At 38.4% G+C, this 17,553-nt stretch overlaps 1 protein-coding gene across 1 annotated transcript; it reads right to left on the bottom strand.

Annotated features, from left to right (window-relative positions):
• Nucleotides 1-2,216: 2,216 nt before the first annotated feature.
• LOC104597646 (homogentisate prenyltransferase) lies at nucleotides 2,217-16,505 on the bottom strand. Its single transcript, XM_010259308.3, has 10 exons — nucleotides 16,222-16,505; nucleotides 15,059-15,180; nucleotides 14,810-14,956; nucleotides 14,467-14,692; nucleotides 9,082-9,155; nucleotides 8,601-8,693; nucleotides 5,400-5,517; nucleotides 5,134-5,196; nucleotides 3,178-3,210; nucleotides 2,217-2,440 (listed from the first exon to the last, which is right to left on the bottom strand). The coding sequence occupies exons 1-10, from the start codon at nucleotides 16,426-16,428 to the stop codon at nucleotides 2,366-2,368; spliced, it is 1,158 nt and encodes a 385-aa protein (XP_010257610.1). The 5' UTR covers nucleotides 16,429-16,505; the 3' UTR covers nucleotides 2,217-2,365.
• Nucleotides 16,506-17,553: the final 1,048 nt, after the last annotated feature.

Here is a 17,553-nt window from a genome sequence, read left to right as displayed (position 1 = left end):
ACGTTTGTTCTTCCGTAACAATAAGAGTAGATAAATATGATTGACTTCATTTGAGGAAGCTTGAGTGATGGACTGGGTAAGGGATTAAGAAAGCAAGTAGAGGAACTGCGTGTGAGAGTGCTGTTAGTCAAAACTTTCAATATTGCCGTGTCAAATAAGAATTAAGGAAGTTTACTTGATACCCATTTAAAGATACAAAACCTGAAATGAAAGTAAAAAACTTTTTGTATTTAAAAAAGACTTTTACTAGGTCTGTTTTTTGATTTGTTCTGGCCCTTCTGGGAGACAAGAGTTAATAACAAGTCAACATGGAAAAGGATCTATGATCCATTGAAAAGGATTTCTTTCCTTTTCAATTAATCAAGTTGCCAAATTCCATGACCAACTCCAAGAGAAAGTGTTAAAGCAAAACTGTTGCACTCTGATCAAAAGAAAAGAAAAATTGTTGCACTACAAGTACGAGCTAGTCTCTAGTTTACCCTTCTGGACAGAAATAAATTGCTTTCTGAAGAAACACAAAGAGCCATTGATCACAAACAGTGTGGAATGCTGTTTGTGAGGTCATGGTTGTTTTTAGGCGACCTCTGTTGGTTATTGTACTTTGGCTAATGACCACAGATGTACAGTATTATTCTCTTTGGAACTAAAAATCTACATGAATCAATACAGTATTAGATCATCTAAATGTTGGCCAACCAACATGAGACATTATCCTGACAAAATTATGGATTAGGGTGAAACCCTATTCCCCACAACATCTCCCTTCATCATGTAAAATGTGAGTAGCTTTGTAGCTGCTCCTTTTGCTACTCCCCAAAGTGTGACCTCAGTAGTTTATCATTAGTTCATACAGAGTGTTAACACCAACAATCAAAATTAAGCCAAGGGTAAAGAATCATAGGACTATAACTGAGCATGCACAGGGAATATACAATCTTTTATTTATTTGTTTTGTTTGTTTGTTTTTTTTTTTTTGGGTAAAGAATGGATACAACAAGATAAGGAATTATTCAATTATATAGGGTTGCACTAAAAAAAAACAATTAGAGTAGAACCAAAATCAACATTCAACAAACTTCTCCCCCAAACTCACCCCAAAGAAAAAAGAAAATCTTGCGCGGTAGTTAAAATTAGATTGCTAGAGGTCAGCCTCTTGGATGCAAGTTTTACTTTCCATATCTATTTCTTTAGTAAAGTTCTATTTGAACATAGTAGTAGTATTCCAGTTTTTCAATCACACTTGCAGTTTATAAAGGGAACTGTTGATTGGAAGCATATAATACGTTACACGTATAATTAAAAAATACATAACTAAGAGAGATTATCGACTTACTGCAACAAGAGCACTTTTTAATATTCAAGATAATTAACTGATTAAGCACATTGCCAACCCTTTTTGGCCTCAACCTCTTAATTAAACCCAAAAAATTTAAGATACATCTGCAAATCCATTGATGTGGACAAGCACTCTTATTAAGATCAATATCTCTACCATAAACCAGTCTATTATTGGTTTTGCTTGGATTAAGAAAAAGACGAGAATCTGAAGTAGAGTGGTTGGCACAAAGTTTTGAGTATAATTAGCTTTTAACAACTCAATTGTTTAAAGCTTTAGGTACGTACTAAGAGATAAAACAATGTCGTTTTGAAGTTCCTCCAGAGATTCATTCTACTCTATTTTTATATCTATTTTAAAGTATAGACGCCTCCGTGGATTCAGTGATTTAAAACTATAATCATTATCATCATCATCATCATCCAAACCTTATCCCGACTATATGAAGCCAGCTACATCCATCCTGTTTCGCCAGTCCGTTCTGTTTAATGCCACATCCATCGTGATTTAAAACCCTGACCATGAGTCCATGAGTATTAAATAACAAAAAAAAAAATCAAAATATTTTGAAGAGAATAAATTGGAGATAGAGGAACTTTTTCACGATTCCTTTTAATCTCTGATGATTTTCAATCCCAGTATCATACAACTTTATGGACCGGCATTAGCTTTGGGCCTCTTTTTTTTATAAGAAACAAGGTTTTCTGAGTTAAATTAAGGCCATAATGGGCCATGTCGGACCACTGGGCCCTTACACCACTACAGAGCCGTGCTTTGTAGACTTTTGTGCTTATTGGATCAGTAAGGTAGGTTTCCCTACTTTTCCCTACCTTTCTTTCAACCCAAACATAGCCTAGGGTTAATTTTGAGGCTTGCTAAATATTAGGAGGCAACATGAATTATATTTTGAATCTCATTCTGCTATACAAGTTACAGTCTCCTCACATCGCTACACAACAAAAAGAAACAAAATTCATTTGCAATACCATGAAAATGACGAAAAATGTGAGTAGAATACCATCCTCCCTATCAGATAAAAGGAAATATGATGTACTCAGCATAGAAGAGATTCCAGATAAACCGATAGAAACCTGAGATTGCATCCTGCAAGAGGCATTTCATATATGATGAGTATGAGCCACAAGATAAAAAGTATTTCATTTCATTCCAAGTCTTTGCATTTATTTGGGTTAGTATGATATAATAAGAATAAATGTTCCAGCCAAATAGGGCAGTAGGGCACCGAAATAGAATAGAATTCCAGGAACAAAGGAAAACCACCCAATTTAAGAGAATTCAAATGCTATCAATCTGATGTTATTGTTACACCCACCCAATTGGCAATGAAAATGCATTCAGCATTCAGGTTTACGTGTAGAATTTAAATAAAGATTAGGAAAACTACAACTTCTTTTTTCCTGAATTCGTGGAGATAAATCATCTCAGCAATTTCTCTATACTTCCCAAGCAGGCCAATCCAGCCCCATCTGGTTCTTTGTACCCTGAAGTGCTAAACGGGTAAGTAAACTATATCTGCACTCTTTACAAAGATTATTATACTTCCATGAGTATATCTGACTATAGTTCCGCGACTACATCCTCAGATAAGAGATCATTGGCCCCATGCTTTCTCCTAAGTCAGCTGCTTAGAATTCTCTTCAGGGTTATTCCACCCATCCTCCAGTTTCTTTTTGTCTCCCCCTTTTCCCCACTAAAGAGTGTTTCTTCTTCCTATAAGCTATACAATTTAACAAACACCAAAGATCTATTATAGAAAAATGGTGATACTATATTACACGGTAGTTTAGTTTATTTTCATGACACATTAAGTCAGCTATTACCTTGGTATAATTTGCTCTCTCTAATATCCACGCCTGAAATCATATGAAGCAAAATGTTACTTGGGGAGATTCAATTACTAAAGTAAATCTAAAGAAAAGTTCACAGAAAAGAACATTAAAGTTTAGGAATGGTAAAGAGGAAAATAGTATATTGTGATAATCCGCATGTAATAATGCTTTTACTAGTATTATTATTATTAATATAATGTAGAACAGAATAAATTAGTATTAATATCATCGATAAAATTCTTACCTTACCTTTCAAAAAAAATACCAGAATAAATTAGTAATATGCACGTATTAATATTATAGCAGCACATATCAGTAAACAATGCCACTTGGCAAACAAAGGAAATGCAAGTCATTAAGCAACAAAAAGGGACTATGTCACTAGATTCCTTTTATCTAATAAATAGAATTAGTTTTTTGGACGTTCTCTTTCTGGATAAGTATCATTTTATATATTCTTGATGCTGTTAAGCCTAGCCACTTGCACAGAACATGTGCAAGGTGATGAACCGGTGGTTTGGGGTTATCGGCTTGAGTCAAGGGAAGAAAAGAAGGTTGACTTTGTTAGTTTATAAGAAACACAAATGGGGACTCCATTTGCTATCTTCTTAGGACCAATAGGGGTTGTAGACTCCACAACATCACAATTGAGGGCTCTACTTAAAGGCCTACAGCTTTGTAAGGGGATGAGTTTGGGCAGTACTGTAGTTGAGGGAGACTCCAGACTGTAATAGGATGCGTTAAGAAGGAAACTCAGGGCACTTGGGCAATTAAGGGAGGCTAAACAGATGGATATAGAGTTGGGTGTGGTTTAGAGATGGACTTGCAGGAAAGCAAACAGAGTATTCAACTCACTTGCAAAACAAGGAGCCAACAGGGAAGCTTTGTGCTGGGGAGTTGTTACGTGATCTTCTTGTAAATGAATAAAAAGGGTTAGGTAGCTGAGGCTAGCCTAATGTTGTAAATTATTTTTGTACATATTACTTTAACATCAATGAATATACTTTGCTGTTGCCAATTAAAAAAATAATGATGCAACTAAGCAGTTGAATAATCAATTTTAGGGTTTTATTTATTCTTACACGTTTTGAAAAAGCTCTATGATATTAAGATATCATACACTGCACTTTGACATTTAATTCAGTAGAGAAAACCTTCCAAAGGGAAGCACATGTTTCAGTTGATAAAAAAACATCTATTTTTTCTGCTACAGTTGATTTTTAGTTGATTTTACAGCAATGAGAATATAAGTAAAGAAGGTACTATTGAGGCCATAACAGTTAGGGTGGTGCATTGGCTAAAATCTGTGCAACTGTTTAATGATGTGTCTATGGATATGTTGCTGAACAGCTGGGTGGAAGTGGCTAACTCTGCTCCGGCTTGGTTTCCTGCGTCTCCTGTGTGGTCACCACTTGGCAATGGATTTATAAAGCTAAATTTTGATGGGAGTAGTGAAGGTAACCGAGGCCCTTCAGGTGTAGGAGGTGTCTTCAGAGATGAGGAGGGGAAGGTGAAGGCAATGTATTCAGGATCCATTGGGGTTGGGGACTCTCTTAAACCTGAGATCTATGCTGTACTGGAGGGTATTAGAAAGAGTAAGGAACTGAATATACACAAGTTAATTATTGAAGGGGACTCAAAGTTGGTTTTGAGTTGGCTACAGAAGGGAAATGGTCTTTGGAAGTTTTCTAATGAAAGAAAGGAAATCAAATGGCTAACTAGGGGGGTGGACATCCAATTTCAGTGGGTGAAAAGAACAGCAAATGCCTTTGCAGATGCTTTGGCAAAGCAGGGGGTGGGAAGGGATCAATTGTACTGGGCTGTATTGTGAGCTCTTTGCCGTTTTTTTTTATATAAATCTAATGAAATTCTGTTACTGATAAAAAAAAAGAATAGATATTCATTGTTTTATTGCTGGTGAAAGTGCAGGAAGTCTGAAATGAAAACCTGGAAAAGCAAACCCAGTGCTAGGATGGTATGAATGGGAATCATTAAGCTACGCCTGAAAGCCTGCAAAAATGCAGTCATCAGTGGATGGAATTATCTTTGTGCTAAAAAAACAAAACAAAAAGTCTGCCTTCACACAGTGGCAGCTCATTCCATGAAACCAATTTACATAAATGATAGGGTTCTATTATAAACTAAAACAGCAAGATTTTTTTTTTTGGAAACAAGAAAAGGTTAAGCACATTAAAAGTGAAATTTTCCTTTACCTGGGGCAGGTAAATTGCTGCAAGTATGGCGCCAAGATAATTTGCCAGCAAAAGCCCAGAACCAAGAAATGCAATATTTCTAACACCAAGCTTTGTAGCCAAGGTTGATATCTGAAACCTGCAAAAACGTAGTGGTTCACAGAATCAAGAGGCAAATGCTTTTTTACATATTTTACATTTTCTGGAATATGTTTTCAGTTGCTAGTCAAGATGCGAATGATTTTTTCTAGGAATGGCACATTTTATCCTTAAATTAGGATTTTAAACAGACTGTTCAGGCATTTTGATCAGTAATAGCATATAGAGTTTTATTAGTGTCAAAAGGTATAAGAACTCATTTCCCGTGCATATGGACAGGAGAAGCGGTACAATAAACAACTCATGGATGACACTCAATTCCATACATGTATTTCCACATTTTACAAATTTCCCCCAGGCCTGGGGTCCCCCAAACATTTTAAGACCTTGTAATTCCTATCCTTTCCAATGAATCGGCTAAGCTATAAGTGGCCTAATGGTCCAGTTGAACTGGTAGCGTGCACACACACACACCCACCCACCCAAGAGGCCAAGGGCCTAAAGTTGTTGAGATGAACCAGGGAATTACAACTTGGCTGTCCCCTTCTACACATTTGTCCCCCTTTTTTTATTGGAAACGTAACTTCATTAATACGACTTAAGAATAATTTTCCAGAGTTAAGTATAGCTGTCAACCCCTAAACAGGTGTTGAGCCCCCAATAATCTTTCTTACAAAACTGCCCAGAACATTCTCTCCCTCACAGTCCCTTGTTTAGCCAATGTGTCAGCTAAACCATTAACTGGTTTCCTTGTCCATTTGAAGCATGCACCGATCTCCCTTGTTGTATTGAGGATTTCCCTTATGGGATGTCCATAAATCCAGGCTCCAACTCACTAGATTGCAGCCACTCAATCAACAATTTAGAGTCTTCCTCTATCTCAATTTGGTGTAACCCCAATTGTTTGGCATATCTTACACCTTGAAGCAAGGCCATCACCTTCGATCTCAATGAGTCCCCCACTCCTATTGGTCCTGAAAACATAGCAACAATTCTGCCACTTTCATCTCTGAATATTCCTCCTACCTGAAGGGCCCGGGTTACCTCTATAACTCCCGTCAAAGTTCAGTTTCACTCTTTGTTGTGTTGGTGGGGTCCACAACTTTATGGCTGTCCCCTTCTACAATGAGATTATTGTAATTATAAGAGTGTTCCAACCATAAACCTTGCGAAAGGACACACATTTTAACCCTAAGTAAGTTCCTTTCCCCCACTGGGCCTCTGTAGCTTAGTAAGATTAATCCTGTTTCATTTCTAATAACTCCTCCCATCCTTGATTGCCCATGATTGCTGTGGAAATAATCGTCAAAATTAAGTATTATATTTCCCATTTCAGGGGCAATCCAAGGATGAGTCAATTGCTAATTTCTTTGAGCAAATCCAACTACTATTTACCACCCACTCTGGATGGAATCTATTGGAACTCCTTTGAGCTCATCCTTACTCCTTAGTCAATGCCCGATGAGACACTCTTAACTTTATGATGTCTGTTAGAGAATATCAACCTATTCAAGGACCTCACCTAACAGCTTAAGCTTTTAGGTTGAATGGTTCTTTGAGATGGTATCAAAGCCATTTTGACCAAGTGTCTGGTGTTTGATCCTCGTTACCCCCATTATAATTAAATAAGTTTCAGCACAAGGTATGGGTGGGCCTGTGCTTGTTCACGCTTCAAGCCCAATGGGCTTTTGTGTGAGGGGGCGTGTTAGAGAATATCAACCTATTCAAGGACCTCACCTAACAGCTTAAGCTTTTAGGTTGAATGGTTCTTTATTTGTCTTTTGATCTGTCATGTCTTCTTCTTGAATATTCTAGCACTTATTTCACACCAAATTCTCCAAGGAACAGTTGCTCTTGTACAATGTCATAGGATTTTACCCCTTTTGTGTGGATGTGAATGACTGAGGATGAGTATAATTCCAGCACCTCATGGGCAAATTACCTTGTCATCCAACGAGAGAAGTGATTCCATAGCTTAGCAACAAATAAGCTAGAGAGTAGATGATTTACGTTTTCTCCACTCTTGAACCAGAGGATGCACACATGAGGTGAGAGATGCCAATAACTAAAACCTTAAACTTGTGCTGCCCAGCAACAAGCATAAATGATAAATTAACTCTGAATGGTGAATATACCATATCCATTTCAACCTTAGAAATCTATAATGGATAACTCATGGTTCCCAATAAAGCTACTGGCTTGAGACAAAATCCACCTGGTAAGCCTTCTTATTTTCATTTTTGTTACATTATTTTCATGGACCAGAATCCACTTTGCCTCCTTTAATTATCTGGTGTAGATAGGCAGTGAATCCTGGAATGTATGCTCAACAAACACAAATTTTCATCTAAACAAGTAAAAATGTTCAAAAAAGAAAAAGAAGGCCCTTTGACCAAGTAAAGCCCCCCACCTGAAAGATATCCCCCTCTTCATTCCAGAGATCAGTAATCTACATCAAAATCATAACCAAATTGAGGCCTTTTTTGGGGTGTGTTTGTTGTGTGTGCTTTATATAGGTTTGAATTCAGGTATTTATCCCACTACCCACAAGAAAAAGAGTTAAGCCAAGACAGCATTTTTCTGGGGGTTTTCTATCTGGTTACACATGTCTTTAGGCAAATAACTATGATTATATGAACACATACGTATGCATGCATGACAGGACAAGATATACCTGCAATAAGCGAAATACCAGAAATTATGTTACCCAGATAATGGGACACGGATGGGCAAGGTGTCAAATATAGAATTTACACTAAGAACAAAAGTATCCATTGTACTGGTGTCCAGGTATCATATCCAGAAACAAAAATAATAATGGTAATAATAACAAATCGCATCATATATTACAAAATACAATAAGGAAATATCACAAAGAATTTTTTCCATAAACCTTAATCATATTTTTCACTTCTTATGTAATTTTTTTTTACTGCAGAAGTCTCAAACTTCAAAAAAGGAAGAAGGACTTACACCTGGTAGAAGCATATCTATAAGATATCACAAGGCTTAGGATAATAGAATACCCACTTGTGAAATGCATACAAGATATCAAAACTATTAAAAAACTAGAATAATTACCATCTTGTATGTCCAAATTTTAGGAATGGTACGACTACTTACTTGCGGTCACCCTCTACATCTGGGAGATCTTTTGTAATGGCAATGACCAATGCAAACAGAGTCACGAATGTTGTGATGAATGCCACAGGTGAACTGAAGGTAGAAATGGGTTAAACGGGCATTAGAATCATATTATCATGACATGTCCTGCATATGATCATATAAATAAAATATAAACCAGGTAATCCAGTAGATAAGAAACATCCTGGATGTGAATTGTGAAATAGCCCAATTTTAACTTCATGATGCCTTAATTGCTTTCTGGGCTCACATTTAGCTCATGAATATCAAGTTTTAGCTCCAAATTGAAAGGTTAAGACAATTATGTCAGTATAACATTTGGGCTATTCCCAAGGATGGTATACTGATTGGAAAGTCAAGGGGCTGAGTAGGCACTTAAATGGCATTTAGCTCCCATTTGATGGTTTGTTTAACTCTTCAACCTACATTATAAAATGATAAAAGAAAACTACTAATTCACCTCCACTCAAATGTAAGTCCTAATGCAGCTCTTGTTGCATGATAAACCCCAAAGTTAAGAAGAAAACCTCGGACCTGTAAAAGTGTTTAGTATTTACTAATATTTCTGCAGGGGCTGAGAAAGATGGACAGCAGCAAATAAACAACTACCAAAGAAATTTTCATCAAGCTCAAAAAAGATATTGGACATAAAACCATGCTGAGAAATCTAGGATAATCATAGTCCCAAAAACAGAGGTTGCATAATGACAGTAAGAACAATAAAGAGAAGGTATGTGTTTGTTCGGTTAACTTATATAGTTTCCAGTGTATGATTTGATCTCTCTCTCTCTCTCTCTCTCTAGCTGAAAAGAAAATCAAAAGAGCTAATAATAGTTCCAACATTTCATAAAAGTCAGTACTATGAGTTTCTCCAGTAAACAATATTGAGCCATTCTAAATTTCAAACTCACATCCTTTAGTTTGGGATTTGATACAGTTCATATGAAGTTTCCAGAATGAGATTAAAATGATGAAAATTTAAAGAGCTGTCATAAAGAGTTAGAAGGCAGTACAATCTAGGCTTCCAGTGGGTCCATTGTTGTTGCAGACTCCATGTAGGCTGATGCTGTGGCAGTCCTTTCTCATCTGAGAATTTCCAACCAGTTAGGTATTTCTATCTTATCCATGGGGAATCAGATGTGTGGACCATGGGATTGGCTCACTTTTTCAATGAAGCAAGGGACCTTGTTCTTCTTTCACATGCTCATCTTTGGTGGATTCCTAGAGAGCTCAATGTCATCGCTGACAGCCTAGCCAAAGTGGGTGTTCACAAGGATTTTATGTATAGCAATTATACTATGCCTTTGTAATCCCAGGGATGCCTTCTATTTTCCTTGTACATCTTTTTGTTCATACATTGTATAGTTGTTTTCTTCAAGAAAAGAAGCAACAAGAGAGAGAAATAGAGGAGCAAGCTGGATGAACTCTCAAACCACAGCTTTCCGATCAGGAGGTGATTAAAGAAGCTTAGCACTCAAAGCAGGAATTCCATATGTGGTAAAAGTTATGATACATGGATCCTTCAGTTTCAAGTCCACTGAACAAAATAGTATAGTGGGTAGTGGATACATCACTGTTACTCATCCATAATAAAATATTCTATATTTTTCATCAGACTGTGAAAGCATCTCAGAAAAGAAAAAGTAATAAATCAGTATAGTGTTACAAATATATTAAGACTTTAGTATAAAAAAATGTTTAAATCCTATGCATGCCATTTAAAGAATTAGGTGCCGTTGCTTGGTGTGATGGTAAAATCTCGAGCTGACAGGTGTGAGAACAGTGGTTCAAGTCTGAGAGCAGTCACTCTATATGTGAAAGGTTAGGTCTGTACAGAGATCAACATGAGTAATGGCCTTTTATTATGTAACAAATATATTATTATGACATTATTGACATAACAGTTTCCTTGCATCCTACAATTTGTACTCCTGCAAGCCCAACATCTAGGTCATGCTTATATCCATTGTTTGTATCCATTTCCATACAGCAAATGAGCAGAGGATTTAACACTTTCTGCTCGGTTCATCAAATTGATATTCAGATTAACCAAGGTTTTATGTATGTATAGGAAAATAGGGCAAAGGTTTCTGAAATGAACTTCTGGATTGTCTAAATGTTCATTTCCCTGGTCAACATCAGCCCAATATCCCACTTGTACAGTTTTGCTCCCTTAGTAATTGATCATCCAACCTTCCTGGTTTTTCGATTTAAAAATGCCTAGAAACAAAGCCTTATTTTAAACAAATGGAAAAGGTCTTTAGGGCTGTAATTTTTTCTATCATTAAGGGGTGGATAGAGGAATCCCTACTGATAGAAGGAGAATAATAAGTGGTGGTGGGGTGGTTGAAGGACTCAATCTGTTATTTGGTGCTATAGGAATGAAATCAAGAGATTCAAGTGGCTTACACAGAATATGAATATAAGCATACAATGGGTGGGGAGGGTGGAAAAAGCTTTCACTGATTGTTTAGCCAAGCAAGGGTAAATAGGGAGCATTTGTTTTGGGCTCAGTTGTAACTTGTTTTATTTCTTAACTTCTGTTACTGGAAAGGGCATAGCTTGTGCCTCTAGGGATGCTTGTATTGCTTCGATCTTTTGAATTAATAAATTCTTCTTCATTGATCAAAAAAAGGGGGTGGATAGAGGAAAACAGGTACACCTTTGGAGCCCCAAATGAATTTGTCACATGATGATCTCTCACTCCCATAACAGTTATGTAAAACAGCTTGTTCCTCATTACTCCCCCACCAGACTTTAGCAATACTCTCCTCTCTGCAATCAAATTGATGGATGTCAAAACCTATTTGGACAAGAAGGTCAATCTGACAACCAGAGACAATACCTCTCAGATCTGTTGACAAAACCTCCAGTAGCCCCTGGTTTTTCTTTTTTTTTTTTCTCATTTTTGTACCTATGTGGGAGTCATTATCAATGGAAAGACCCCCAAACCCCATAAAAAATAGTAGACTAACTGGCAAAAAATAGTAGACACCCCCTAAAGAAGAGAAAACATTCTCCTCTCACAGACACCCATACCAACTGGCAAAAAATAGTAGACTAATCAAACCATTACCATCCATAACACCACCAGTACCTAGGGAACCGGGTTACTGACAAACATCTGTCAAGATTTAGCTTGATACTAGCTCCACAAGAAAGCATCCATGCATGGGCTATCAGAAATATATAGGGGGTAGATCTCCTATGGGACTCCCTTACCTGATTATAACACCAGTGGTAAAGCCTCTCAAATCCATCAGAAATCAACTCCTCCAACAACCTGAAATGAATTATCATATCTTGGAATGTTCTAAAATATCTCTTTCCGAACTCCAAAGTACCTCAGAACACTGCATGCAATATCTTTCTCCATGATTTTATCATGAGTTCCTGAACAACAATAATTACAACTCCCAACGAGATCAAATATGTCCTGCATGTCTTAAAGAGGAGAATGGTGGATATTAAAGAGATGAAGGGAGAGTTTCCAGGTTAAAACTGCAATGGAGAATTAGGCAATTACATATATCCCTCCCCAGACCCTGCATTGGCGGGAGCCTCGTGCACTGGACCGTCCTGTTACCAACTTTGTAGCAGAGAGGCAGTGATCTGAGAAACAAAACTGCAGTGGAGAAATAGAAAACTCCCCTATTCATACAAGCCAAGGACAAGAAACAAGCATGAGGGTAGAGTCACTGTCACCCTTGTTCTGGAAAATCACTTGTGCCAATCTTCAATATGATCCACCTCTGAGTAGAAAGTTCTAATCTTTAGGAGGAGTAGAAACCTCCAATAACACCTTCTGTGGAAAAGGAGAATATAAATACTGCAACAGATAGATATGAAGAAGCGGATAGTAAGAAATAATCTCATTGGATTGCAAAATCCAAATCATACTCTAGGGCAATATAGGAGTTTACAACCTCTTTCCTTTCCATCTTAGGCATAGGGATGACAGCTTGGATTTGATACGGGTTTTGTTCAGCCCAAACCTGACACAAAGCCACTCCAATCTGAACCCAACCTTGACCTAACCAAATAAAATGGGATACTGAACCCACCCCTGCCCTGTCCTATGAATAGTACTCTTATAATCAGTGAAGGCTATTTTTACAAATGTTTCAGTGATACCATGTCAACAGGTCAGGTTTGGCATAGGTTGACATCAACCTGAAACCCAATTAAGGCAGACCCAGGCCAGGTCAAGGCGAGTTTACCACTTAACCTGAGACACTGACATTCCTAACCCAAAACATCAAGAGAAGCCAAAATAATCCACATACAAAAAGGAAAAAAGAAGAAGATTGCAGTGCCTGGGGATATAATAGTCTAGGAATGACACCATCTTGCAGATCTGTCTTGATGGCACAACTTCCTGGAGTCCATGTAGACCCATGGATATTGCTGTGTATTCTCTCGCTCTCTCTCTTGTTTTTTTATCATGGCCCAAGGTATGTGTTAGCATATTGTTTGCCTGGATACAACACCTTGTGCATTTTTTTGCTTCCTGGATGCAACCCCTGCCCTGGTAACCTCACCTTATAGGCGAGTTCCTCCAATTCTTTCTTCAAGGTTTTGGTTACAGAAGAGCAGAATTATCACTTTCTTTTCAAGAAGGTCTGGTGCAACTACATCCCCTCTAGAGTGTGTTTCTTTGTATGGGAAGCCTGTCTGCACAGGATAAACACTTGTGAGCTATTGCAAAAGAAGAATTTTGGCAGACTTTTCATCTCCCCCCATGTCTGCATCCTTTGCCTGAGAGAAGGGGAATCAACTGACCATCTCTTCATTCACTGTCAGGAAACCAGGGACATCTGGAGCCATTTTCTACAGCTATCTGGGTTGCTCCAAATCACCTCCAGGACTTACTCCATCAATGGCAAGGTAAAGGACTGAGTAAAAGAGGTAAGGTTTATTGGCAAATAATTCTGCATGCTGTACTTTGGGGAGTTTGGGAAGAAAGGAACAACCGCTTGTTTGAGAACCAGGTTAAGACAAAGAGTGATCTGATCTCTCACATTACCTATAAATGTAATCAGTGGGATTCCAGCTCAGACAAATTTAAAGGAGTCTCTATAAATGGTCTAAACAGGGATGCTGGTTTTTTCCTTTTCTCCTCTCTCCCCCCCCCCCATCCCTCTTCCCCATCCATAGGGGCCCCTTATCTAGGAGGGAAGGAACTTGGACCCTAAGTTTCGATGGAAGTTCTTCAGGTAACCCCAGAACTGCTGGCATTGGAGGAGTTTTAAGGGATGAAAATGGGAACACTTGCTGGGTGTACAGTGGGCCAATAGGAATAGCTGACTCTACAAAGGCAGAAGTGATGGCTGCACTTACAGGAATCAGACTAATCAACAGACTAGGCATCCAGCACCTATCCATAGAGGGAGACTCAGAAAACACTATAAACTGGTTAGGAAGACAGAAGGCTGGGCCGTGGAGACTGAGTCATTTTCTGACAGAGGCAAGGGACCTAATGGCAACTACAAACATACACCTGTGCTAGATTCCAAGGGATCTTAACGCTCTTGCAGATGGGTCAGCAAAATTAGGTGCTCTTTTAGAAGTGCTGTAGTGATAAGATCCCTCCTGTTTAATTTTCAGGGGTCTGATCCCCGTTTGTTTGTTTTCTTTGTACACCATCTTTGTATACCCTTCTCTTTTCTTAATGAATTCAGTTAACTTTTCTCCAAAAAAAAAAGGGAAAAAAACACATAATAGAAATTTGAAAAGCATCATCATGGCCAGTATCTTTATCTCAAAGGAAAGAATGTAAGCATGGGCATGTACCTAATTACAACTTACAAGGAACAGCCAAAAGAAATTCAGGGTCCAAGCATACCGTGGCAATAATAAGAAATGCTGCAACAGGAAATCTCTTGAACCTAAATGGAGGAACAGAGTAAATAGTGCCAAGAAAAAGACCAATACAATAGAGAAACGTGATGAATGGACCAAAATTTACTCCAACAATAAAAAGTCCAGCAGCTGCAAAAAATAACACCAAAAACCATGCTGACTGAACTGAAAGATCCCCCGCAGCTATAGGTAGGTAAGGCTTGTTTACCCTGTCAATCAAACAAAAAAGAAGAAAACCTGAAAAAAGATTTTTTATGCACACATATGTTAATAAAAACATGATAAAAACTGACATATTAGTCTGCATGTGTCAAAACTTCTCTTACTTGTCAATCCCAATGTCATAGATCTGATTAATGCCCACTATGTAACCATTTCCACATATAAGAGCAAAGAGACCAGAAAATGCCTTAAACAGCAATGACCATCTTATCAGATTTGGGTTCTCAATCAATGCTCTTGCTACCAAAGAACTGTCAGAAAATAAAAAGATAACTACAGTCAAGGATACACAAAGTTCCATAAATCAATGGCAATGCCTACGAGATCAATCACTTCACTTGGTAATGACTTACATAGATCCCAGTGTAGTCCCTCGGATTGTGTGAGGCCTTAGAAATCTCCAACAAGCATCTTTGAACTCAGAAGTTTTGTTCAGTACTGGATCAGATCCAGCAGCTCCAGCTTGACTAGAAGCCTGTCCACCATCACTTTCTAGTCAGTGTTATAAAAGTAACTCTAAAATAACTTCATTTATCAAATGAACTGATTTTTCTGTAAAAGAAACTCTTAACAATAAGCTTTCATACCGACTTGGAGCAAAATTACATTGATTTAATCAATACAACATCTAAATTAGACCAACATCCTCATTTCTTTACAATGCTTAATATATTCATCCTTGGTGCTTGGAGAATAGAAGGGGACTCATCTTACCTCAGAGCTGGGTCAAAGGAGTTGAGCATGATTATCAGGACAAGAAGACTGCATTGCTGCACAAATACTACCAAACAGGTTGGTTGGTGGCAATACTTTCCTCATCATTTTTTTCTTTAATTTTTTTTTTAACGTACAGGGTATGATGTTATATGGTATCCTGGTTAAAAACAACCGTACAATCACAACATTATGGCAGTATGACAGAAATGCTGTGAGGGTCTGGCAGGCAACGGGATTTGCCACCAACCACAAAGGGATTTGACACAAATCAAGATTTAGAAATGATTTCCACTGCACATACTGTTGGTTATAAAAGGGATTTGCCAACGGGAAGTTATTCCGCAACTACAAAGGCAGGGTATCCATGAAAATTTCAATCTCAGTATCCTCTTAGACTTAATCAGGATCACGACACACTGACACTTTATCAGTGTCTAGTTTTAGAGTATTCAACGAGTGGAGTAACTCCATGACCCGGAGTCACTTGAGCAGAGAAATCTCGCATATATGGGGCTCCAACTAAGTCCACTGGTTGGTCCAACCATGCAGTAATCCTTTTTGAATACTTGATAGAAACTAGAAACAGGGAGGTTTCGGCAGACTAAAGAACCTCGTAAAATAGAAAGACAATTGAACATTGTAGTGAAGAAATATCTCTAGCTTTACGAGCACAGCTTCCTCTTACTAAAAAAGGAAATCCCTCAAAAGCTATCTCTAAGCTCATCAACCCACTAGAATTCTGTTTAACAAATACAAGAATTCCAAATTCAAAGTAAGAATTGCTAGAAATAAAATATACCCATATGGAAAAATGCCTTGTATGTCTTCTCGTTACAGGTCTGATGCAGCAGCTGAAGGTAAGTACCGATAAGCTCCTTGAGTTCCTCGATGAAAGAGCAGCAAATTTGCAGGTGGGGTTACTCTTTTGATGATTCCAATTGTTGTAAATGGGAGCAGAAGCCGGAATCCGAAGATGAGATGGAGGGGAGTATAAAGAAAGCTCCATTGACGAGAGAGACCAACGGAAACAATTTTCAGGGAGGTTACCACTTCCCTGCTCCCCATATTTTTCGTTTCATACGGACCTCTAACATCTTGTGCAAGAGATCATCAATGAGTCCGCCCCACAACGCCCCACAGCACATCCTCGCCGTGCATTGGGAGCATCTCCCGAAGAAATTACCACATGATGTCATTATTGAGAAATGTTCCAATACACGGTGGGGATGTGCTGTGTGGAGTATTGTGGGGCGGAGATGTAAATTCACACCATGTATTGGAAACATGTCTTACAAGCACGAAAGATGTTCATGTGCCCGTGAGGTCGGTGTAAGGCGCCCTATGCTTGGAGCAGATCCGGTCTCATCATCAACCGGAAACCACTTCGGATCGTTTGCGCTTGTAGTCTACGGCTGTTCATAAGAATGCCCAACTCGATCAAACCGACCAACCCGGATTGACCCAACCTGAGTCGGTCGAGTTTTCATCAGTATCGGTCGGTTTCGGGTTGGGCAAATATATAAATTGATATATCGGGTCGGTTTCGGTTTTCTTGTGTGAAAACCAAAATCAACCCGACCCGAACCGAACTAGTATTTCTACTAGTTCGGTAGTTCCTAGTTTGAGTAGTTTCCTACTTAACTATAACTAGTCTTCTACTAGAACTAGAAGGCCCATTAGGCAATTACAATTAGAATAGACAATCTATCCTAGTTTCTAACTTTTTATAATCTTTTACACCAAATAGGCAACCCATTAGGCAATTACAATTAGAATTCAATTAAGTGTCCTTTTGTACAGGAGCAAAACCGAAACCGACCCAACCCGACCAGGTCGGTTTGGCCTATCAGTGGGTCGGTTTCAGCTTCCACCTCAGGTAACCCGACCAAGTCGGGTCGGTTGGAAAAACCCCAATAAACCGACCCAACCCGATCCGTGAACACCCCAAGCTTGTACTCGTTGGAAAGTTCCTTCTAGGAGCTGCTGGATTAGCTGCTTGCACTCGAAGCTCGATGTGTGTATTCTGCTCCTCACACAGGGGCGCCTCACATGTACATTCACCGTGCATTGGGAACATCTCCCCTGAATAATAAATTATAATTACGGGAGATATTCCCAATGCATGGTGGGA

This window comes from Nelumbo nucifera, chromosome 7, assembly GCF_055504915.1.
Source record: "Nelumbo nucifera cultivar China Antique chromosome 7, China Antique-T2T, whole genome shotgun sequence".
Classification (NCBI taxonomy): Eukaryota; Viridiplantae; Streptophyta; class Magnoliopsida; order Proteales; family Nelumbonaceae; genus Nelumbo; species Nelumbo nucifera.
The sequence above is the reverse complement of the archived record's forward strand: the minus strand, read 5'-3'. Positions and strand labels throughout refer to the sequence as shown.

Excerpts from the sequence above, each read along its gene's own strand:
- LOC104597646 (XM_010259308.3), bottom strand. The coding sequence starts at position 16,428 with ATGGAGCTTTCTTTATACTCCCCTCCATCTCATCTTCGGATTCCGGCT. Across the intron at positions 14,693-14,809 it reads TATGACATTGGGATTGACAA|GGTAAACAAGCCTTACCTAC; the intron begins GTAAGAGAAGTT and ends TTTGATTGACAG. Across the intron at positions 3,211-5,133 it reads CACTGGGTTTGCTTTTCCAG|GCGTGGATATTAGAGAGAGC; the intron begins GTTTTCATTTCA and ends ATATGATTTCAG.